The following is a 26,309-nucleotide window of genomic DNA, read 5'->3' as shown; positions in this document are numbered from 1 at the left end:
GTTGCCACAACAAAACGAGTTGATGATTTAGCTGAAATAATTCTTAAACTTAAAAAGAAAGACAGGAAAATAGAAGAAAAACTAGAAAAAGTAAAACATGAAGTGTTTCTCTTTGAATACTATAATAAAAGTTTTTATGATTACGTAAAAATGAAAAAGTATTTTAACCGTCATGGTGCTTGGATATATTCAACATATGAAGATCTGGGCGGTCTGGGCTATTTAAATATATTTCAATTAAGACCTGGAATTATCGTAGATTATAAAGATTTTATAAACACAAACCAAGAATATAAAATAGATGTACTAGATGTGACTTTGAAGGGTGTGTTTATAGCCAGAAAAACCGGAACTTATATAATAGATATTAAGATTTTATTAACGGGGGCCAGCCCATAGGTGGACCAGATAAAAACCCATTAAAAGCCCAATATCACATTTTAATATTAGGTGGTGGAATGATAGGTTTCGGGATGGTATTGATGATCTATTTTTTGGTAAATTTAGCAGTAATATAATAAATATAGCAGCTGAGGCAGCTGAGGACTTTGACACTGATCAGTTAATATCTATGTATAAGAAAAAAATTAAAATTTATTTAACACAAGGGACAATGTTTGACATTCATCCTTATGACGATTCAACATCTACAGAAATAACATTTTCACTTATGAAGGATAGTTACATTAGATTCTACATATCGGATGAATCTATACCGGATGGACGTGCCGATATAAGCAAACTTTTGAATTAAAAGCTTAATTAAAAATTATTTAAAACTTCATTTAATTACTATGTGTACCCTGATAATATACTTACTAATTGAAAATAAGATCAAATACCTTTACATTTTATCAATAAAAATAATCTGCCAAAAGTTTGCCAAAAGTTTGCCAAGTTGGCAGACATTGTCACATTGCTGCCACTTGGCAGAAAAATGGCAGGCTTTTGATTGGTTGAATTTGTGTTTGCCAACGTTCTGCCAAAAGTTTGTCAAGTTGGCAGCGACTGCCACATTGCTGCCACTTGGCAGGATTTTGGCAAATATTTGGTGGAAGTGTTTAATCATATTTTACTATAGGTTTTCATAAAGTACTATGAAAAGTTGTTTATTTTTTGGTTTTAAATTGTCCGGCATTGGATTTTTTAGAATAGGGTCAAGGGGTCAGGGGGGTCAAAATCGGGCTCGCACCATCATATATATAACTACTTGTGTGTTCCTATGTTTGTTCGTTTTGTCCTAATGTGTCGGCTGTGTGTGTGTGTGTGTGTGTGTGTGTGTGTGTGTGTGTGTGTGTGATGCGCGCGTCTGCGTGCTGTGGGTTTCGTTTTGAGGAGGCTGCGTTTTCGGTGCGTGGCATTCCCTGTTTGATATTTGTCTTTGTTTTTTTACAAATTTCGTAAGATCTTGGGTCATGGTAATTTTCCAAATGTATTTGGTAAAATTATAAAACGTTTTATTAAAAGAGGAAACGACCCAACTGTTTTGAGACATACCACATGTTTAGTGTTCAACCCGGTTACAGTTGGACACTACGCTTCCCTCTTCGATTGTGTCTGACGGTAGAGGGGGAGGACTCTATGATAAGCAGTTTTTAAATCCTACCAGGACTGAACTGTTTTGATATCTGTCTTCTGGCCTGTTTCGTCGGGCCCTTAAGGGTGTTTCTCTTGTTGCTCTGTCTTCTGAAAAGGCATTGAGTGCATACATTTTTGGTTCTAAAGGTTTGCTTTATATATATTTTTACACGAGCATTTTTATCTTTTACATGCCATGCCTTTTTGTTTCCATTTCGTGTGTTAAAGCTTCACCTGGAGGGGATTACTTTTATTTACACTGTCCCGTGTCTTTGGAACATGGTGGGGGTAAGAGAGAGGTTGGGTGCGCACCATAAACCGGTTTAAGCTCCCCAGTGGTGTTTTGCCACTGAAAAATCCAAGGCGGTGCCCCACTGTGTTGTTTTGTCCTAATGTGTTGGCTTTGTGTGTGTTTGCGCGTGTATGTGTGTGTGTGTTTGTGGTGTGCGCGTCTGCGTGCTGTTGGTTTCGTTTTGGTGAGGCTGCGTTTTTGGTACGTGGCATTCCCTGTTTGATATTTGTCTTTGGTTTTTTTTTTCGGCAGAGTTAAGCTGTATAGCACTTTTGCACTTTTGTAAATGTCAGCGATGGACAACGCACTCAAAAAAATCTAACTGACCACCTGAACAACATGAGAATGGCTAGGTTTCACAGAAGTTTGTATGAAATGTGAAATAGATTTTAAAAAATGAGTCCCGCTGATGAATGTTTGTACAAACTTCAGTACACCAAACCTTGTAAAATGAGATAATTTGGCATAATGAAATACTTTCTTAAATCGGTAACTCCATCTTTAAAGAAACAGAAATTTATATCATTAAAATAAAATCATTTTTGTTATATGCAGGTCTTAGGTACAAATGTTTTTATGATATGATCAATTCTCTCAGGATTTGTGCATAGAAAATGGATATCATTTTGTAAGAAATACGTCTCTGTTTATCGTCTTGTACTTTGCATCCTGCTGTTTTGCAAGCTGACAGTTGCATTAGCAATAAGTAATGGTTGTAATTAGAATAAATATTATTTGACATTATCACTGCAAAAAAATGTAGAAGTATTCCTGGTTGCTTGAATTGTATTCGTCAGGTTTCAGTAAATTCGCTTCTCTAGATTCCAGTTCATTAAAAATGAAATTAAAAGAAGAATTAATAGAAATACTGATTGAGCACACCAAACGCAATAACCGAGCCACCCATGAATTCATAATATCTATAGGGATAAAACAAATAGAGTGTTTCCTATAGGAATAAGGTCAGTAATTCGGTCGAAAATGTGCTTCCGTGGTGTAGTCGAAAGAAGTCCATAATAAATATATATCCTCATTTTCCCATTTTTTTTGCGCAAATTCGTGTAGAACGAGTGCTTTAATCACACTTTTTCACTGCTAGAATACATTCTGCATGAACGGAGACGGTTTTCCTGTTCATACACCCCACATGGCAAGTTTTGCAGATAGAAACCGGAAGTTGGTGTTTATTGCGCGGACGAGAGCAAATATGCGCCATTTTTAGGGTAGCAAACCACAACTGACTGGCATTTCACTAGGAACTATTCAACCCCCTATTTTCTTTTCATTTTTTCGTTTATTTTTTATAGAACTTTCATGAAAAAATAGGTGTAGGAAAAAAGGATGTCCTATAAAGATACATAAAGACGACCTGAAGTTGTTTTTTATATGAAACAAAGAAGGATTTGATTAACTGACCTTTAACCTATATCAACCATCAAAAGTACAAATTAAAAGAAATGCAATATTACGATAAAATCAATAAAAACAGGGACGTGACGGATTAAAAGGAAGTTAAAAGGAGAGGCACCGCTTTCTTTGGAGTGTAAATTTGTTGTTTAAAGGTGTCAGTGCCTAGTCAAAAACAAATCTACCCTGTCATTACTCTGCTGACAGAAAGCTACTTTGAAAATGACCAGATTGCAATGTGTCCATTCTAGTCTGTCGAAGTTAGCAAAATAGGTATTAATCCATTTAAAGGGAACAAAAAAGCATTATCAATATTTATTTTATCAAACATCTAGTGTTAAAAAGCAACTATACGGCGCAGAACATAGGTATCAGCAGGTAAAAGCAATTATACGGCGCAGAACATAGGTATCAGTAGTTAAAAGCAATTATACGGCGCAGAACGTAGGTATCATATTATATCAGATTATATTACATGTTTGTTCCTTAAAAGCTTGTTGGTTAGCACGACATATAGTTAGGAAACAACATCTATTTCCAGATAGGCAATGAAAGTGACTGACTGCATTATGATTCATAACTGTATACATTGGTGCCCTTTACCCTAAATGATAAAAACTATCATCTTTTATTTCCATTTTATGTAGTATATATCAAATGTGAAGGTCAACAAGCCTACGTTAAAACTGTTGGGGTTGTTGTTGTTGTTTTACTATATTCTGTTAAATTTAGTTTTCACACTTAAATGGTTCGTATATACAACTGAATACACAAATAATTGCTAGATAAGCATCAGTCTGAAACAGTTTCCTGTCGACGCTTACTCAACAACAAAACCACCCATCAATAACAACAACACAACAACAACAACAACCACAAAACACCGGACATCCACTTGAAATAGCTGCATTAGCTTCTTCAGTATATTACAGATGGCGTTTAGAGCATCCGTAGTTTTCGCAATTTATATTAGAATCTAATTTTGAATTTATTTAGAACATAATTTATCTATAACAAATAATATTAGGACACTATCGACGTAGCTAGGTATCAGATCCATGTGATAGTTACAGTCGCTTACCTGTCGTTAATATGACTGCAAAATTGTTGAAAAGACGTTTAACCCGAACACACACACACACACATACAGTCGTTTACACACTCTAAGGCATATGGTGAAACCTATCGAAAAATAAAAGTTTTATCATTTACTATACCTTTGGAAAAGTCAAGTTTTTAAAGATACTTGCATATATCACCACCTTTTATGAATAGAGCCAATTAAAATATTTGTCATTTGTTTTTTCCTAAGAATATATCAAAAACCTGTTACATCCTGTCTACAGATTGCATATCTTCAGCAAACGTTTTGATTATTGCAACGTTGTAGATAAGCCTTTTAACGACTATGCCATCAGAAACTGTGGCGTCGATTGAATTATTATGTTTTATACGTTGTGATATCTAACTTGTTTTGACAAAAAGTAAAAAGATATTTACAAGTAAATTCCATCAGATACAAACTAATTTGGATTTGGCAAAAACGAATTATTTCATTGTGCTCATTTCTTCGAAGGACTTGCATTGTTTTTGATGCTGATATAATTATGTATCTCAAATACAAATGAAAGGTACGCCAAGTTTCTAACATTTAAACCTTAATTCTCCTACATGCAAAAACAAACAAATGGTGTAGCGTCTATACTCTCATATATTTATTCTCGTAAACAAGTAGAACAATTTTCAAATATCATTTTATTACCAGACCATAGCTGTTACATGTTGGCTTCTGTTAGAGACTGTGCAAAACAAGCCCAAATTATAGAATGTTTTCTGCTTAGAAAACGCTAGGTTAAGTAATTGTAATGATAAAATGCTGCTGTGGATCCGCTAAATGAAATACGTGCAATGCTAGTTTTCATTTTTGGAAGACCAATTGCATTTTTTTTTATATTTTTCTTGTTCCGAAAACAGTAAATATAAATCGCTTATATATACCTACAAGTATGCCTCTTCTCTAGTGTTTCACTTTAGCAGCCTCCTCGTAGGTTTAGCAAAACAGACCAGGAAGGAAAAAAGAAGCGTACAGATTTACCAACTTGGTTTACAAGTATTTTCCTTCGTGAAAACTTTTTCTATAGAAAGAATTTTGTTTAGTAAGAAAGTAAATAATTATAATTTTTACACAAAATTCTGAAGGAATTCGTGAAAAACAGTCACACAGTTCACTGCATAATGCATGTTCTACTTCTGATAACTGCAGTGGTGAATAACTTTGAAGATCTCTGAATGTATGAGAAATCCTCTAGTTGTGCAGTGCTGGTTATTTAGATAAAGTTTTACATTAATGTGTTCGTTGCTATTTCACATGAATTTGAAAACGAAATACGTGTTTTTTTAATAAACGAGAATGACAGAAATCCATTTCACTTAACTGAATCTGACAAACATGCCGTAATATTCTCATTCAAGGAAAACTTCAAATAAAAATGGTGAATTTTATCTTATTTTTAAATGACTAATTTCTGTGAAAAAAAAAAAGAAATCATTTTTAGCATCTTAAAATATTTGTATCCACTTCATCTTATGATGGCTGACAGTATATAATTCTAAAAATATTTGACTTTACAGTACTGAAGAAGTAAGACAGTTGTTGGTGCCTATGTCCACTCATGTTGCAACGGTTACCTGTAAGACCGAAATGCTAATTACTGTTCTTTTTCGTGTTGATGAAAGTGTTACGCTTATGTCTATTGCTACTAGAAGGACTCGAATTTGCGCGAACAATGCCTATTTGATTTTAAGTTAAACGCTGGGATACAAACAGTAATATGGCCATTCTTATATTACACTGTAAAGCTTTTGATATATGAATCTTAATACAAATTGAAAGAGATATAATGAACAAACTAAACTTCCTTCTTCCTTTAAAGATCGACGCTATTGTATAAATCATATATTTATAAAGAGAATTCGGTTTTGCGTCATCTGGCTTAAAGAAACAAAACAAATAAGTTCCATCTAACGGACGATATTTACTAACTGACAATTAGATATGATATCTTTCCAACAATGCAAGTATTAACTGTTGAATTTAGTACACGTTATCCTCTTTATGTATTTGCTTTATTCATAATTGATAATGAACTACTAAGACAGAGAACATGACATGTGGCATTACTTTGGCAAATTGATTGTGATATCATTCATTCATATTTCCTGTTTTATGATACTGAAGTCAACATGAATCATTCAAGATCTGAAATCCACAAAACTTAATAAGAAAAAATATGAACTTTGCTCTATCACTGTATACATCTGGTAACACCTAATAGAATGTGTAAATAAATAACGGAAATCGGCGCAGTAATACCCAACTGTGAGTTAAATGGCCAGTCTTTCTACTAAACAGTGTTGAAACAAAAATGTTTGTGCATACGGCTGCCAGACAATATAGAAGAAAAATTCTTGTTTCCTTAGATCATTCAAGAGACTGGCAAAACTTTTTGAAGTCGGTTTTTGTGTTTCGTCAGTATTCATTAATACAGTAATTTTAAATGATCGTTCGTCGAGAGTCTATTAAAATCCAATGACGTAAAACATGTGAACACGCAACGTAATAGATTTATGGACTTTTTATAAGGTAAAATACTGTGTGAATGAAGGGAATTGTAATACCAAAAATGTGATTTTGACTATTAAAAGCATTGAAATTTCAGGGGTTATTGGTACCTCAATTCGGTAAGACATTGGCTTTTACCTGCTTGGATTATCTATATTCATATATTTTTTGCCAATATACGTTGAAGTGTATCATTCTTTTAATCTTTTTGTATTTCGACAGTAAGTAATATGGAAAAGTAACAAATTGGAATAACAAGCTTATTTTATTTGAAAAAAAAAATATTATTTATGTAAATTTGTTTGGACAGAAAATGTTGAAGCATAAAAGACTCATAATAATTCGCCCCCTTAAATTGCGTTTCACGTCTACCAGAATATTGCTGTCAATAGTTTGGAACTTGAAAATATACTGTTTTGTATCAGGCTGCTTCCACTTGATGCGAGGTAAGTATAATAAACAGTTTACCTTTGCTACTTGTACCAAAGTAATTCCTATGTTAAGCAAACACACTGTGAATGAGAATGTTGTGCAATTTAGTTTTTCTCACCAAAAAGACTCACTTTTAAGTTCCCTGTCTTGCTGTTTTGAAGTATTTTCGTATTACTTTCTCTGTACTGGTTACATAATTGACTGCCCGTCAAAGAAAAAAAATTCAAACAGTCCTAAAGACCTTTATATTCTCCGTTAATCGTATAAGCTAGTCGAAGACTGTTAAGAAAAGAAGTTACGCATTATATTTCCTCAAAACATTCTCCATATTTCATCATAGTTCATTGGCATTTGGGAGGTGCCTTAGACGTCTTCTATTATATTAATCAAGTTGGGTGTATCTTTCACTTAACATCAAAAGTTGTTGAGATAATTCTATACTTTTTATTTTTAAGACATTTTATATAAGACTCTAACGGAAACATTGTTTATAGGATGTGTGTATTTCGTCTGCAGTGTTTATCTGATTACAAGCATTGCAAAATTATTCCAACAGACGCAACCCATCATCGGATATTGTCTAGAGGCTTGAACAGATTATAATTGCTCAGTATGCTATTTAAGAGGTAGTTTACATTGTCTTAAATAAAGTAAATTCATTAACACCTTACCACTTTTAATCACACGTGGATAGAACGATTTAAACAACGTCTCTTGTCAGTAATGATAACACATTTAAGCTTCACTCTTGATCTATTTCTCAGAAACATGTTTAAACGTTTTGCAAGGTCGTCTGCAATGCTGTGATTTAATGATATCTTTATGTCAATCGTGAAAATATTCACACCGATTATTTCAGCCTATACTCATTTCATCATTAAAAACGGTTGCAGAAATTAAATTATCAAGATCATGACGTCAATCCAAACATAAAAAATAGGATGAAATATTTGCAGGAAGGTTAAATTAGATTCAAGAATATTAATTAATGTCATAACCATGAACATGCACATTAAGGTATAGGTCCATGTTTCGGAGAGGCTGTTCATTTACTAAAAAAATATCTGTTGTTTTGTGATATACGGCTAAACCTTAAAATGAAAGTATGTGGGGCATTACATCTTGCAAAACTCGACTGTTTTAATTTGTAGATTGTGTGTTATCAATAAGTTATTTTCAGCCGCATTGTTCGCAGAATAGATTCACCATATGCATACATTTATAACATATGAGGTAAAAGTGATTAGTTAGATTTTGATCAAGTTATGGATTTGGTCGAAAATTTGACATATGACCATTTACACTTATTACATCTTAGAATCTTACTGGAGGTAATTTAATATTTGAGCCGCACCATGAGAAAACTGTCATAGTGCATTTGCGACAAGCACGGATCCAGACCAGCCTGCGCATCCACGCAGTCTGCTCAGGATCCATGCTGTTCGCTAACAGTTCCTCTAATTGCAATAGGCTTTGAAAGCGAAGAGCACGGATCCTGACCAGACTGCGCGGATGCGCAGGTTGGTCTGGAACCATGCTGGTCGCAAATGCACTATGTTGGTTTTCTCATGGCGTGGCTCATTTGGTTTTCCTTTAAGGCACAGTAAATTCGAAACATGTATAAATTTGATAAACATACTTTGCCTAAGAAATCATATGAATGTAAGAACTACTGTACTATATTTGTCACGTATTAACATTGACAAATATATATATATTGCCTATATTTTTAAATGCCATAATGTATTTGTGTATAAAGTGACTACTGCTTTTTGTTGTTTACATAAAACAATAATTAATTAATGTCTCGTTAAATCCTATTTTCAATAATTGTTTTCTCTTATCGTTATTACGGTCCGGCTAGTGATTAACATAGGAGAAAGTATTATTCAATCCATTGTTTTTGTTATATCTCTGTATATGGCTCTAACTGTATAATTTCTTGTGCAACATTAAAAGTAGTACCTTTCTTACTAGTATGTAATTATGCATATTCTCTATTCGGACAACTGCTTTATCTGTTTCAAACAGCTGTATCTGTAAATATACGACGCAGGACCACTTCTGGTATAAGGCGTCGGGATGAGTGGTGTCGTTCAGTAACGATGTGTGAGAGCTGATTTAAAAGTCTCAACTGTTTCTGCGCATGCGGTATTGTCTTTCAGTCTATATCCAATCCTGCACTGTACTGGTCTGAATTTGCGTTGTTTACTTTGTAACAGTTTGAGTGGCTATAACAATATTTCAACGATGTTTGAACTGTTGCTGTCACTTATAATTTTAGGACGTATTCGTCTTCTATTAAGTACTGGTGTTAGATAACTATTTTTGTCAATTGCCGGCACCATACCTCTGATGATTTTATAGATAAAAATTAGTCTTGGCTGCTGTCTTCTTTCCTACAAGCTTGACACACCCATCTTCTCTGGAGTGATAGTCTTTTAAAATGAACCTTGCCGTGTGGCGTTGAATTTTCTCCAGGGAGTTAATATACTTAACGTAGTAGGGATCCCAGATAACTGACCCATACTCAAGTGTAGACCGAACAAGTGAAATATATGCAAGTTTCCTACAGTTTTGGGCACAATTTCTAAGATTCCGTTTTAAAAATCCCAAAGTTGAATTTGCTTTTTACAAATATTGGTGATATATGTTTCCCATGTAAGATCCTTTGATATAGTTAATCCAAGGTAGGGATTTGAGTCCACTTGTTGCAAGATGGTTTATCTAGTTCGTTGGAGAAAGACTTCTGACGTACACTTAAAATATAACACTTCTTGGCATTAAATTTCATGCCCCATAAGTTCGCCCATTTTTCTAGTGCATGTAGATCATTCTGTAGAAGAAGGTGGTCATCGTGTGAACTGATGGGTCTGTATAATAAACAATCATCGGCAAACAGGCGTACTGTAGATTTAACTTTTATTATTATTATTATATTTAGATCTGGAAGATCGTTTATGTGACATAAAAATATAAGGGGGCCGAGGACTGTAACTTGGTGAACTCCGGATTCAACATCTACACTAACAGAGCGTTCACCTTCTACGACAACGTTCATAACTCGATTGTAGCCAATGAAGTAAATTTCCACGAATACCATAATTTTCTAGTTTTTGCAATAATTTGTCTTGTGGGACGGTATCGAAAGCCTTAGAAAAGTCTAATACTAGTATTGCTATATCCACTTGACATTTTTTTATCATAAGATACTAATAAGTAATTCATATTTACTAATAACTTTATCCTGTGTCAGTATAGCTAATAGATATTAAGTGACACACTCTCTATACTCAGTTTCTGAAATAAAATATACTTCTATCACACGAATGCAGTGAGCTGGTTTCCAAAGAAGGATTCTGTGTTAACAGTTACGACAACTAAGTAACTGTACAGATTTAAACAATATTTTAGAAACAAACATGTCGTTTTCCATTAAAAGTGTTTTCCTGTTTTTGTTTTGGGAGGAGAAAATATAAACACATTACATGTCAACGGTTTAGTTGGCCTTTCGGCGCTTATTTGACTACTCAGCACCCAAGTTAAAGACGCTGTATGATTAACGGAAATTTTCCTTGCATTCAAATTGAAAAAAATATTGGCGAACCGCGGGAAATCGAACAGCAAAGCCATCTCTATACAAGATGTACTATAAACATGAAGATGAATACCAGGTAGTATCAAGTCTCTCATTAATATTTGTTTGATCATGTGATATATAAATATTCATAGACATTCCGAAGCACGGGAAAATAAGATTCTCCGGATGTGCTGTAATAATATCTATTTTCAAAATGTGTTATAAAATAGTTTTAAAACTTCCAGTATGTTAAGTATATGCAACCATTTGCTGAAGTATATGCAACCATTTACTGATGATACAAACTATTTCTATAACTTTCAGCATGTAAATCACTTATTGGTTATGAAAATAAATGGTTTTACGATTATTCGCATACAAGCACTGATATGAAAGAGGAATGTAACAATTTTGACTTTTAATGAACAGTCACATAAAGAATTTCACTTTGAAAAACCAAAATGACATGCTGAGGTAATTTTAATATGTAACAGACATCAGTGTCCTGTAGTCACCACTGCGAGAGCACCTTTTAACAAAATCATTGGTCACCACTGTGGCACGTACAAATGATCTATAGAAAGTCATTTTATGTCATAACTGTGACTTTTATACTACATCCTCCCATCTAGTTGGTGTTACTGGTGTCGAGAAATGGCGTCGAATATTGAAAGGGGAAGCTATAAGTTGTTTTGTTGATACTGTAGTGTTGTTTGAGTTTGTTAAACCATCTACGTCATCATTTGTCGATGTCTGAACTTCTATGTTCGGAGATTGCAAGAAGCCACAACAGCCACACGATCTGTTTTCATTGCAATGTAATTGCATTTCTTCTGTTGTTTTGTAATATTTCCAACATACCTGATGATACTGAAATGAAAAAGTTAATATGTTGTTATGCAAAACAAATAACGTTACAAATGACTTATGCTGCATTATTTGTTATTCTCTTTTTATAAATTGGTCATGTTTCCATACGCTTTTACATGGTAACTTTAAGACAAGAATTATACAATGGTAATTCGACCATTTACAGACCCTTAGCTTTTGAAATTTTTACTAGACGTAAAAATATCATAGCAAATGGAAATTCAAGGAATGTTGACACACATGTTAATCGTATAACTAGAAGCTTTGAAATTTTACTGCTCTGCATTAAGTTATTTTATGTAAAATGACTTCTACTGACTAGCTTGGTAACTGTTTTTAAAATAATAAGAATATAATATTTCACCATAACCACCGCAACAATAACTCCCAACAGAAATCCTGCAGCAACATCGGATGGATGGTGTTTATTGTCTATGATGCGATCAACACCGCACAGAATAGCCATAAGAATAAGGCTTGCTTGTAGAAACAGCTTTAATATGCGGGAAAAACTGATCTGTAAACGATTTTCGATGTACATCTGAAAATAATATATTATATAATAAGTATATCATTAATTGTTATATTTTCTCGTTCAATACTTACTGCAAAACCATTTCTACAATTGTATTCCTTACAAAAACCCACATAAATTCTAATACAGTTTCCCTAATGATGATTCATATCCATACTACAATAATGGCTAATAAAAATTCACATCGTATTTTTTAAAGTTTTTTTTTCTAAAATCTTTTCAGATTGAAGACATTTTAACGTCAAAATTTGCTGTCTAGAGCGTTCATTTTTCACGGATCCTACGCACAATCTTTTTTACATTATGCATTACATGGATAGTTACTCGTTTGCTCGTGTGGACGGACGGATGGACGGACGGGACAATATGTTACGAATATAGCTCATAACATTTTATAGTAGTGGTATTTGTTATCTTAAAGGATGTTATATTTGATACTTATTAATAAATGGAAAATTTAGAATAAGCTCGTTTCAAAAACACTCACGCAGAAGAAAACTGCAATATACATGGATAAGGAGGAGTGACCGGACGGGAAGGATAATCGGCTATTCCGTATCTCCTTTTGATCATCGCCTGTACATGTATATCTCGTAATATAACTGAAAAAAGTTTTTAGCTTGGTTAGAAAACAAAATTCTATTCGATATTGCTTATTATGGGCACTGACAAGGTTTATCAGTGCTATCAGGTTTACCAATACCTTGTTTAACAAACGTCATGCAACTTCAATGCAAAAATGATTATAAATTGAAAACCAGAATGTATTTTATTGAAAACCGTTCTATTCACTGTTGAAACAATTAAATTCAAAACTTCATTCAATTGTTATTGTATTTACTGTTACACAAATAATAAGATAATTAACATATTCATTTTTTCCTAAGAGCAAAGTATACTTCATGAAAGTTACGTCTTACCTTGGACATAATGACGTGTTGAACTGTGGTTTGCACACATCAAAAAAATTGGGTCTTAATACACCAGTCCTGTTCTTGACGACCTCTACCACCAACTGTTGTAAAATGAATCCAGCCAGGAAAATAGCATAGCTCTTAACACAATACACAACACTCGCAGCTGATACACATTGTTGTCGGCATTTTGTGTCAATATGGTTTAAAACCTCTGTTATCACAACCTTCAAGCACAGACAAATGAAATAGAAAATATATCTGCACATTTAAATCAGTATTTATCTTTAATACTTCAACACATGAATAAAATTATACAATATCATATCACCATCTCTTAAGATTAAAGTTATCATAACATGACATTTTCGATAATAAGACAGCTACTAAAGCACAAAACGTTAACAATAAAATTTTGCAATACAAACCACCACTACAGAAACGATAACTCCCGACATTAAGAGCAAGGGTGTAGAAAGTGTGTCTTGTTTAAACGGAAAACTTAAGGTTACATCACCACAGTAAAACCCTCTTTTGTATGGCGTCCCATGTAGGAAAAGGAACAACACAGACACTGCAACTGAAAAGAAACCACAATTAGGAAATTTAGGAAACAATCCATTTCGAAATCTCCCTGTTTACGATAACATACATGTATAATAAAGGAATATAAGTCGCATAAAATCTATGTGTTATTGTTTCTCATAACATATGGACGACTTATACAAATGTACGTGTTCCTTCATATTCCAATATAATAATAATAATAATAATAATAATAATAATTTAGGTAATTCAGTCTTGCTGCAGGTACACATGAACAAATTCTATATATTATCATTATCTTAAGGCAATTCTATAAGTCGTCTAACTCTCGTTTGCGTTATGATACTACGTTTGTCATTTCAGATTATCACTTATAACTCTTTACAGAGCAATAATGTACATTTAATAAATCTTCTTTAAAAATAAAACTTGTATTTTTTAACTCTTCGTAAAGTCAAAATATAATCTTTTTATAAATTTCCGGACTTGAATATTTACATTTTATAATACTTAGTTGAGTGCAAACTTTGATTTTTTAACTCCTCGTAAAGATAAACGTGCATTTTATTACTCTTCGTAGAGCGAAAAACGTACATCCTATAACTATTCAGAGAGTGACAATGTATGCTTGTGTACAGAATAATAAGTTGTTTTTTTTTTAATTTCTGTTCTTAAATACATTGATAAGATACTAATAATTAATAAAATCTTTTACGCTACGCTAGTCCTTGATCTCAATCCCATTTCAAGACCCATTAAGTTTTCATTAAGGCCTGAAACGGCAAAACAATAATAATTATATGACAGGTCAGTTGTCATATTTGAGGTCATATTCACACAAAACGTGTCAGTTGACCACACATAGGCAATGACATTAATGGGCAGAAACATCATAAATGACAAATGTACACGTATTATCTCTTCTTTTGTCTTTTGATTCATGCTTTATTTCAATTTGTACAGTACCCATAACTATTACCTGTATTAAACATTTTACAAGTTGCGCAAATTTTCATAATAAATACCGACACAATCAAAAATTATTACAAACTGCCCTCAGTTTATATGTAATTATTATTAAGCTAAATTGTCACACATTGTATCTGGTGATATATCAGTAACTCTTACGTCTATTTACCAATTATATGATATACCTTCTAAAATCTAAATAGACAAATTAATTACTTTCTGCCTGCAAGTTTATATGCTGATCTCAATTTGTATGGTACATGTATTACGTTAATATGGATCCTCTGCTCTATCGGTATCCTTTGCATTTTTCTTGCAAAAGACGGAAGCATATTTTGTATTTTGCTTTACATTAAACTTGTATTAAAATTTCGTTTGTAAAACAAACAAAAAACGCAATACATTTACCATTTAGCTGTGAATGATCAGACAACTGGCTTTGTTTACATGAAAAATCACTTTGACAAAACATAACATGAACTAATTGCGTATTAACATTTCGTTAAGTTGCTAAACAAATGATTTCTGCTGAAATACGCAAGCAAAAAAATAATAAACCATCCTCTTTTACTGCTTTAAAAAGTGTGAGTAAATGAACTATTTTACTTTTTACTTAATATTATTTCATTTTTAAATTAGTAGTACCACCATAAAAGACGACACCTTTTCATCAAATAATAAAGTAAAGTCCACATAATTATATATCAATTAACAATAGCCACCTTACTTACCAGCAAGCCAAATAAGAATATCCAGAATAATTTGTACTGCAGCATGGCGTCGCAATTGTCCAGCACATTTAGGCATGTTTTACGTCCGTTATATTTTATTATAAACTATGTCTTGTATAAACAACATATCAAAGACATAAAATTTCTATAAAATTGTTTAAAGTTATAAAAGAAATCACTGATATTGATGTTTACTGCAGCGGAATAAATGCGTTTAACATGCTCTAAGATACTAACTTACAACTGACATACACTTGTTACTAATTAATTATTGTTATTTTTCACTGTAACAAAAGGTACACGCGTACAACTTATATTATTCATTAGCCGCGTGTGTATACAAAAGTAAGATTTGTACAGTTTTTTGGCATAATTTCCAAAGAATTCGACAAATTTTCTCCCAGCTCTTCAGGCTGTAGACACAGTGTGGAATCACACCAATAAATGTATACCTAAATGTGACACTGATGGTTTTATCCGATATCAAAGAATTCTAAGCTTAAGAATTGTCAAAATGTCACCAGTTTACTATGAAACTGTATTACCCAAAGCTTGAAAAAATATTGATGATATTATGAAGTAGCTATTATCTTTGTACTTAGTTTCTATTTCCTAAATTAAAAGACTAATAAAATATGTAAAAAGATCCTTTGGAAGCAAATAATGCATCTAAGAAGAATAATAGCAGACTCGGATTGATTGAGTCTGTTCATGAGACGTAATGAAATGTGCAACACCTCTCACGTCCCCTAGCACCGGCTTAAACGGAACTCTATTACACATATGTTGAATGGACTCCATGATCCCAAAGGACCAGAAAATATAACAACACTGAATCCAAGTACGAAGAGTTTTTACAGCCGCCACGCGGCACTTAAATATTGCTGTTGTGATAGTTAATAAAATTTGTAAAAGGATCCTTTGGAAGCCAAAAATGCAACCAAGAAGAATAATAGCAGACTCGGATTGATTGAGTCTGTTCATGAGAGGTAATGAAATGTGCAACACCTCTCACGCCCCCTAGCACCGGCTTAAGCGGAACTCTATTAAACATATGTTGAATGGACTCCATGATCCCAAGGACCAGAAAATATAACAATACTGAATCAAAGTACGGAAAGATTTTTACAGTATTAATCCCCAATGATAATGTGGTTCCCGCCGAAACGCGAGGACGAGCCTAATTCATGATAACTGGTGAAATAACCGTTCATAATGCTTGCACATTACTTGACAAGTAAATATTAGTATTTCTTTCATTTCAAATACCCACTAAGTATATGGCAACATAGCTCAGTTGGGTAAAATGCAGATAATAATTGGGTGTAAGCAGATCGTTTTGTGGGTTCGAATCCTCACGAGGGTTTTTTTTTTTTTTCAGATTTTTTTTGTTTTCATTTTTGCTTCCGTATTTTTGTTTCTTTCTTGGTGGTTTGTTGTCGAGCACGCCATTTTCGGTGTATGTGCGTGCGTGCGTTCGTCCGATTTTGTCCGGACCATAACTTTGACATGCATGGACCAATCTTGTTTCATATTTCGCATTAATGTTTAACTCAATGAGAATGCGTGTCATGCACAAACCCCATATTTCTGTCTCAAAGGTCAAATTAAAGTTTGTCCGTAGCATTTCTCCTTCATGCATGGTAGGATTTTGATGTAACTTGGCATGAATGTTCACCATTATAAGACGGAGTGTCATGCGTAAGAAGCAGGTCCCTAGGTCCAAGGTCTAGGTCACACTTAGAGGTCAAAGATGCTGGTGGGCTCGACATTCTGTCCGTGGGCATACTTGTATTTGTATATACATGTATGTCTTTATATAACACACTAGTATGTTCATTATTTGCATGACTTAGTGCATGCATTTAATCAATATCTTCTTTGTTATGTAATAAACTATTCTGATCTGCCATCTCGCCTTTAGATACCTCTGTCGTGTTGTCACAGAGCTCATGAAGGAATCTTGATTTTTATGCAAAAGTGAAATAAAAATTAAAAAAATATTAAATGTTGATGCTGAGTTTCGAACCAACACGGCAAAAAATCTGTTGAACATGGACTGTATGCTTTACCACTGAGCTAATTCGTAACTGGTATAAAACCTGGAAATATCTAGATTGTAACATAACAGGAAAATGCAATCTGACTAAAGTACATATCCTATTACGCTACGCATAGGATCTGAGAACGACCTATTCATTGCCTCGTTCTGACGACCCTTCCGCTAGCCAATCAGTGCCTAACTTACAACATCTTGCAAATCTACCTGTAGCCTTGACTTTTGATATTTATAATTCTTATGTCGTAATTTATCAGATAGCCGGTTAGCTCAGTCGGTAGGCCACTTGCTTTGTAAGCGAGGGGTCCCGGGTTCGAGCCCTGGAATGATTGCACATTTTTCTTACTCTTTGACATTCAAACAAGTCGTCTGATTGGATAAAATAAAAATAGCAATACTGGAAATCCAAAATATACAGAAGACGAATGTGAATGGGTCGTTCTCAGATCTTCGTTTAGAAGATCAAGTACTTCAGTCAGATTGCAGGAAAATGTTGAAATCCTTATGTTCCATTTTAATCTATTTATAGTCATGTTTGTAAATATCAAGTTATCGTTGGGGCATAGTACCAGTAATCAGGTAACGAATCATGCAAATAAAGTCGATAAATTAATCTTGTGCTAATTTTCACTTTCAGCTGAGCGGAAAAAACTGGCTTGATAAACGTGACCAGCATATATTGAATTTTTGTTTGTTTGTTTGTTTGTTTTGGGTTTAACGCCGTTTTTCAGCAGTATTTCAGTCATGTAACGGCGGGCAGTTAACCTAACCAGTGTTCCTGGATTCTGTACCAGTACAAACCTGTTCTCCGCAAGTAACTGCCAACTTCCCCACATGAATTATCAGAGGTGGAGGACTAATGATTTCAGACACAATGTCGTTTATCAAATAGTCACGGAGAACATACGCCTCGCCCGAGGATCGAACTCGCGGCCCCGCGATCCGTAGAAAAACGCTCTTACCTACTGAGCTAAGCGGGCGGGCTATATATTGAATTGCTTACCGATCAATTGTCAACATTATTACACGAGACCCGAAAGTGTCTTATTACATGACATCAGGAATTACTTTTTACATTTTGTTCTTAAATGTTTGACTTGTTCGCCCAATAAACATGTGTTGTATGTTAATAAGTCATGTAGTACTAACTATGGACATGTTATTTATATAAGAAATCATGTAATGATTTTGACTATTGATCGTTAAGTCATTCATTAAGTGATTTATTAAATGTATTTCTCAAAATTTGACTTTTGCCTAAAGCTAACATGTTTTGAAATGTAAACAAGTCAATAACACCACATATGGCCAAACGATAGTTATATGCTAAAGTTTGACATGCACAATATTATGACGACATGATTTGGGTTGCTTTAAGATTCTCTTAGTATTCATCTTACTTACATTTATAATTACAATTTTAGAAAATGTTGTATTTATTTTAGTACTTTCGACAGATTTCTCCATCTGTCAACATGTATTAGTGAATAGATAATCATAAAACTGAAATTAAAACTACTTCAAGTATTTGGCAAATTATCATTGTCATGAACAAATGACACATACGTCAATATAAAATTATTTGGCTACACCATGCTTTGGTATTAATTTAAATGCTTATCATGGTGAACAATTAATTGAATCAAATTGTTCCTAAGGCTTTCAAAATTGTACATAGATTGGAACGTAATACATAAATCAGTTATCTTATATTAGAGATGGTACCTAAAAAATTCAAATTCATCTTTATAGTTTTTTTTCAGAGTGAAATGATAGCTAAGTGCACCAATTTTCTAAATATATTTATGGTTTTCCTCTTCTCCATTTCAAAAATAGAAATATTTGATATCTAAAAAATTACTTTCTCAAAATATCTGAAGCAAAATGGACAACTCTTGTATTGACCGTTTTTCAAAGATTTTAGGACTTCCCCAATTATGGTCTATATCAAAAGCTCCCACAGCTAAATAAATTCAATAGAGTATAAGGTAAGTTTACTCTACTTTCAACATTTTGAAAGAGCCTATACTGAACTTCCTTTTGTCTTTTAATAAAGTCAAATTCCAAGACTAGCCAAGAGTCTAAAACGCTTGAAAAAATTCTGAGTGAAAGAGAATGACATGCTCTTTATTATAAGCTTACCAAAACCATACCAAAAATGTACCTTAAAGAAGTTATTAAAGATTTTATATTGTAAACAAACCCCTACACCATTTTACTATCAATATTTTCCACTCATGAATGCACTCAATTCAGGTGATAATTGTTGATATATTTGTAAATGAGAGGCCCCAACAAAAACCTTTTTTCAAGTTGTGTAAACAGTATAAGTTTTAAATTAATGTTGATATCTGAAATTATCCGATTACTTTGTTTTCAACAATAAATAAAACACCTTTTAGTTTGTTTTGGTAGTTGACCTGTAACGAAAATCATCAAATAGAGTAATCTCCATATGCTTTTTTAGCATTTATTCGTTTTTCAAAGAAAGCAAATGATCGTGCTAGTTCCCTCCAGAGAATGTTTAAATTGAGAATTGCTTAAAATACATTACATAGAGTCATTACCTGTCAGCTACCTTAACATGTAGTAATTACAACCACTACCTTTAAACATCGTAATTATATTTGACGACAATAAATTTTTGTGTTACCAATTTAACGTTTTTTGTTATTTCTCATTGTTGGATATATACATTTTACATGTTGATATGTAAATGTTGTGTAAACCAATGTATCACCATTGAGAACAATAAATAAACAACTTTGGCTAAAAGATCAAAATTTAATAACGTTTCTTAATGTCGTTAATTTTCTTCAAAGGAATGTATGCATTATTCTATATAATATTCATGCATTACTAAACTTTCTATCAGGGCCTCACTACAACTTACAAAATAACTGTCAGTGTAAGTCATGAGAAAAGCGTGCATATTGTATATTGAATACAAAGGGATTTAAACAAATGTAGGTCATATTTTGTCTGCCTGATAAATTGTTTGAAAAAGGACCTATCTGATTTTTCTTTCACTTTTGATCAATGTTTAATGTTGGCTTCGGTTTATTGATCAATTCAGAGTTGTCCCCCTTTGATTTATTCGGGTAGGTACCATCTCTACTTATATGAAAAGAAAAAATTGAGAAATTAATCGCGATTTCGTTGTTTACGCTTGTATTTGAAATATACTGCTGCGTTGAAATACAGTCGAAACTCGGTATCTCAAACTCGCTTACCTCGAAATTCCGCTTAAGTCGAAAAGATTTTCAAGTTCCGTCAATTTTCCTTCTATATATATGTAATTCAACTTCGGTTACGTCAAAATTTGACTTACCGAGACTCCGGATGTGTCGAAAGGGATTTTCAATCCCGTCAATAAAATTCAAGTGCATTGTGAACTCGGTAAGTCGAAGTGAGAAAAATATGCGATAAAATTTCACACATGTCATTGTGAAATGCGGTTGGTTTTTAACACATGTACATGTTTATTCCCTAAACCAAAAAGCCGTGATGTCGACATATCAAAGGCGCGGCGATTATCAAAGTGAAATGATGTCATACTTGTTTGCACGTGCCATAATGATGATTGATGTAAACATTAGATTTCTCTAATCAGCAGTCATTTGTTTTCGAGACGTTATGAAAATTGCTTTTAATCTAAACTAATGAGTGAATTAGTCTGAACAGTTGGGATCTTTAGTAAGAATTAATTAGAGGTAATCGCGATGAGACTGTATAAAAACTAACTTCTTTGGGAAAGCATCATTCGTTCAAAATGTCAGGTTGAAAATTTGTCAATCCTCCGGGAGAGAAACGTGGTACAAAAAGTAAGCTTGACTCAAAAACATTTGAGGTTAGTATCATTTTTATTCTTCGGAAAACTGAAAACTTGTACGCGTAAAGTGCCGACAGAGTATACACTGCATCAAGGAAACAGTTTTTATTTTTTATCAAATCTTTTCGAACTGTGTACTTATTTCGTCTATATACGCCCCTCCTCATAACTCGAATTTCGGTTATCTCATCGAAATAAAAGCACGGTCCCTCGAAATTCGAGATACCGAGTTTCGACTGTATTTCAAAGCCGAATTTAAGTTCTACACGCAAACTGAGATTTCCTGATCGTAATATATTTCTAATAAGCATGATAAGTAAGCTTTTTTTTAAATCAGATAAAATAGATTATATTTACTTGTTTGCTTTCTCCCTTTTCACATAATTCAAATTGATTCTTTACTGCATTCATGTTTTTTTTTTTACAAAATAAGACTTGTGAGTTCGATAACTCGCTTTGGATGTAGAATTCTGCATGTGAAAAAGCTATTCTGCTGACATCCGGAAGGTCTCTGGTTCTACCCCCGGCTCAGGCTGCCTAAAAATTTGCCCGAAGAGGCACCATAGTCTTCCTCCCCAAGCATGAAAAGTCACTGTATGACAATATTTGTGTCGATAACCTAAGAAAAAAGAAAGTAACAATTCGATCCAAATGGAAATTTTAATTACAAAACAAAAACTAAGTGTTAGAGGTAATCAAACATATTTTGTATACGATATAACTGTCTAACTTTCAAATCATGCTTCAAATTCTAAGGTTAGTGCACTCTTGGTATGCAATGTATTTGAGACAAATGCATTTTGTGCAGAAGCAGCTACTAGATAAATACAGTTTCGTGAAATTTCTATTAGAAAGATGTTTGTTACATAGCATGGATATATAAGTGGATCACAGACATAAATTTACGGTTTTTCTTATATCACTGGGTACAGCATACAGTTGACGCCACAAGTTACTAACGAACAGACATTGTTTCTGTTTCCATTCATAGATGTCCACATGCTTATACTTTTGATATAAGTTACAGAAAATATAAACGCAAAATCAATTATGAATCATTTGAGCAAACTGGCATGCAAAGAATTTTATCAATGTCAGCAGAGATTGAAAGGTGAATGAAGTACACTTTTAAATAGAAGTAATAGCAGAAATGTTGATGACATTACCATTTTTCGCATATATATATATGTGCGCATATCTCAGTAACTTCTTCCGTTGATGCGAAGTCTTAAGTTTAAGACTCAGTTTTCAAAAGTTTCATGGCAGCGGGTATTATTTTTTCTCAAATGTAAGTGAAATGCGTTTACTTAATTCATGGCCATCCTGAGCATTTGTGGGTTTTGTTCCCATTTTATAAATCAGAGTTACAATAAACGATTTTATCAATAATTTAATCAATAAGTTTTTCTGGGTCTATGTTGAGCTTGGCTTTTGTCAAATTCGTATTTTTGATTTCCACAAATTGTGTCCTAATAAAATCTGTGAAAAGATTCTTTGGAAACATAGAACGCAACCAAGCAACGTAATAATTTTCATTGGCAACGCAACGGCATATATTGAAAAATTAGTTAGTTTTCACAACAACAGTACGAAAAACGTTTTAAAAACTAGAAAGTTATCTTTTCAAAATGAATGTTTCCCCTTGTACTTAAGTAGCTGAAGTCCAGACAGGAATCTCTAGGTATATTGTGTGTATGAAACTGAAACTGAAGCGAACTAGCTCAGTAAAAGTTATTCAATTAATTCCGTAAATGCGTTAAATATACACAACAAGACTTATAGTATTGATTAATGTTATGACGTTTCAATAAAAACCAATAATATAGGAGAAGTACTTTTTATTTGAAAAATACTTCTAAAAAGCTTAACTCCAAATTGAAAACAATGAACGTGCCGACGACATTTCCTAATGATCATTGCTATGAAATTCATTGAAATACGACAAGCGATTAGAACCGTAGAACTATGTTGGAAATAGGGATTCAAATTGCTTTGGTAATGTATTTTGTTATCAAGTTGTTTATCATGTATCAGTTTTAGGTAATTGTATAACTTTAGATATTTTAACTTTTAATTTGTATTCAGTTATAACTATGGGACTTACAATTAATAACAGCACGTCCATTCTTTGACACATCTTCCCTCCTAACCTCTTATCAGTTCAGAATGTATTCCCTTTTGAACTTTCTTACAATATAAAGGCAGTCAAATCTGTTGGCCTTTTGAACTCTCAGAGTATGCAGAGTTTAGGCAAACTTGCAAATTTACTCATTGCCACCTGATGATATCCTATAAGATTATCTGATATCTCATTATCTCGTTATTCCTTTCAGGCAGCTAACCCGCCTAACGAATGTTTTCTTTCCTAATTGGATAATTTTATTGAATGAATGAGACGTCTAATCAATTTATCATTTTTACAAATTCTGAATAATCTTTTACATAATCAGCAAAATTGCAGAACCAGTTCGCGATGCTGAAGTTTTGATAGATTTGGCTGTTCGAGCTTATTTGTCTGATGAAAGCTGTTTTTACAGTAGTGATTCATACTTAGTAATTAAATTAATGCTTGCTGCTGCAAAAACTGAAAAATAGATCAATTAAACAGGCTTACTTGCGTCATCTACATACTTAAAATAATTCTTTAGTTCTTTTCTTGAACAAATAAAATTTCTTGTAGTTACAGGAGACACATTAGTTGACAAAAGTCCTTAGTGCATCGCAACTACAATATGAATTAATTAAATCAAATTTTAGTATTTCCACTAAAAAGCGATGCTATTATAATTTTGTATATTGTATTAATGAATACCTTGAAATACTGACTTTGAATCTCTTCAGTTGATATTGCTTTTAAATGTACTTATTTTATCAAGGACAAGTAAGTATATTGTTTCTTACTGCAAACTGCACTCAGACAACTAACTGTTCCTGGAGTCCGTACCAATACTGGCCTATTCTCTGCAAGTAGCTGATAATTTCCTCGCATTGGTAATAACCGTAAATGGATAGCAGGTATGCATAAATTTGCGAAGTTGTAAACAGAGCCATTACTTAGCAAAATTCAATCAATATACTTCATTGATTTATAATATTCTCCAGGATAAATTTCCCGCAAACGCATCGACACCGCCAACATGAGGCTGCTAAGCACTTAGTAGGCTACTGAGGCGGAACAGTCCCGGGCAGTCCATGGTGAACTCAATATTATTTTGCCAGGCACCGCCGCAGTAAAGGATGCGTGAATAGCTGCATGGTTTACGGCCTTTGTTGTTCGTTCCAGTCCACAGACTAACCGGGAAGAACCCTAGCATAGACGGGGCAAGATGTTAGACGATACAGTTGGTACCGACTTGTTAGCTAACGCACACAATTTTTAATATCAAAAGAATTCTTTGAAATTAGCGTTGCCTTCAGTGTTCTGACTAATGAGGTATCAAAACAACGCCTGGTCAGTCTGCTGCTCTGCGAAGGTTTGATTCTACGAGCGGTAAAACTTCCTTCCACTTCATCCGTTTCTAGTTAACCGTCACTTCCAGGCCTAGGTTTACAAGGGCGTGTTATAGCCAGTGTCCTTCGTTATGGATAATGCTGGTGACATACCTTTTAGCCATAAATCATAATTTAGTTTAGACAATGGTTGCAATACATTTTCTTGACCCATACGAAATTGTTTCTTATATGTTCGCCTAGACTAGCTCCTAGACTATGATATATCTTTTTACATTTTTATGATTGAATGTAGTGAACTGAGCCAGTCTATATCCTATGTCCAATATCATATTACAACATCAGTCCTGTGTGAAAATCTCTAAAATAGACTGGCTTTTGTCTCTATGAAATTGAATTCGTCAAAAAAGGAAAAAAATATAGAAATACAGTTATTATCAGTCTAGTGGCTAGTCTAATGTTCGCCAAGCATAATCAGTTCTACGTGATGCCGCCTGACGAATTGTAGAGATGTACTCTATCAACTCGGTTGCAGATTTAGGACTGCGGATTAAACAGATATCCAATAAAATGACGAAAGCATCAGTCCATTACTCAAAAAAAGACCTTTGCATTCGAGGAATGAATTTATTTCTTGTTTCAAGAAATCCCTTTTGAAATTGAAAAAAATGAGAGCCTTGGAAATTATCATTCAAATCTGATGCTGGTTTAAGCAATAATGGCAAATTTATATACTTTCAAGCTCAAATTGTTTCACGTATTTGCACTGGAATTTGGGAACATGCCCGGTCGTTTATCAGATTGATCATTTCTCTGTCAGAAATTATTTGAAATGAGGAAAGATCTTATTTACACCGATTAGACTAGAGTTTAAGTCTGGGTACAAATGATTTTCTGAAGGACCCCGACCATAGCCCTTAACCGTCTACGCACTTCCCTAGACAGTAGACAAAGCACAAGATTTCTGCAATGCATAAATATTTCAACTGAAAGAAAAGGACTAAATTATTAAAATATTTGTAGAAGCTGATACCTGACATTGGGCGACTAATTTATGAACGAAACCAATGTTACGCGGAGTATTTAAGAATTATTTGAAGAGAAATGATGGTGTTCTCACGCTGTCAAAGAATGAAATGACAGATCTTTGCATGAAAGTTTAGATATGTGCATCGTTATCATCACGACCCTCCATAAGAATAGCGGGGGTCCATGAAAAAATAACAACATTTTTAAGCAAGATTGCATTTATAGTAATTTGTTATTTCCATACAAAAGTTTAATTTTCATATTTCATTTTTTTTTTGCATACATGAACTATTTTTATTACATTCTGAAAAGTGCCTTAATCACATTTAAATGACTTCACTTTGTACATTGATAATGTATATACGCTGATAAATTTATATTAATTGTTATTTTTATATGTTTTATACATTTTATCATATAATAGCTATGATTAAGGTGGAATGCGCATAATATAGTAAACTGA

The 26,309-nt window shown here is 33.4% G+C and overlaps 1 protein-coding gene across 1 annotated transcript; it reads right to left on the bottom strand.

The window, feature by feature from the left end:
• Nucleotides 1–11,143: 11,143 nt before the first annotated feature.
• LOC123523646 (phospholipid phosphatase 1-like) lies at nt 11,144–15,783 on the bottom strand. Its single transcript, XM_045301307.2, has 6 exons — nt 15,477–15,783; nt 13,659–13,810; nt 13,237–13,457; nt 12,804–12,918; nt 12,146–12,322; nt 11,144–11,781 (listed from the first exon to the last, which is right to left on the bottom strand). Exons 1-6 carry the CDS (start codon nt 15,550–15,552, stop codon nt 11,521–11,523), a joined length of 1,002 nt encoding a protein of 333 aa, XP_045157242.2. The 5' UTR covers nt 15,553–15,783; the 3' UTR covers nt 11,144–11,520.
• Between the last annotated feature and the right edge of the window lie 10,526 nt (nt 15,784–26,309).

Source organism: Mercenaria mercenaria, chromosome 3 (genome assembly GCF_021730395.1).
Source record: "Mercenaria mercenaria strain notata chromosome 3, MADL_Memer_1, whole genome shotgun sequence".
NCBI lineage: Eukaryota > Metazoa > Mollusca > Bivalvia > Venerida > Veneridae > Mercenaria > Mercenaria mercenaria.
The sequence above is the reverse complement of the archived record's forward strand: the minus strand, read 5'-3'. Positions and strand labels throughout refer to the sequence as shown.

Bases quoted from the DNA above. Each gene is read 5' to 3' on its own strand.
- LOC123523646 (XM_045301307.2), bottom strand. From the start codon at position 15,552: ATGCCTAAATGTGCTGGACAATTGCGACGCCATGCTGCAGTACAAATT. The intron at 13,458-13,658 runs GTTTGTATTGCA...CTGTGCTTGAAG, and splicing joins TTATCGTTTCTGTAGTGGTG to GTTGTGATAACAGAGGTTTT. The intron at 12,919-13,236 runs GTAAGACGTAAC...AACTTTTTTCAG, and splicing joins AACACGTCATTATGTCCAAG to TTATATTACGAGATATACAT.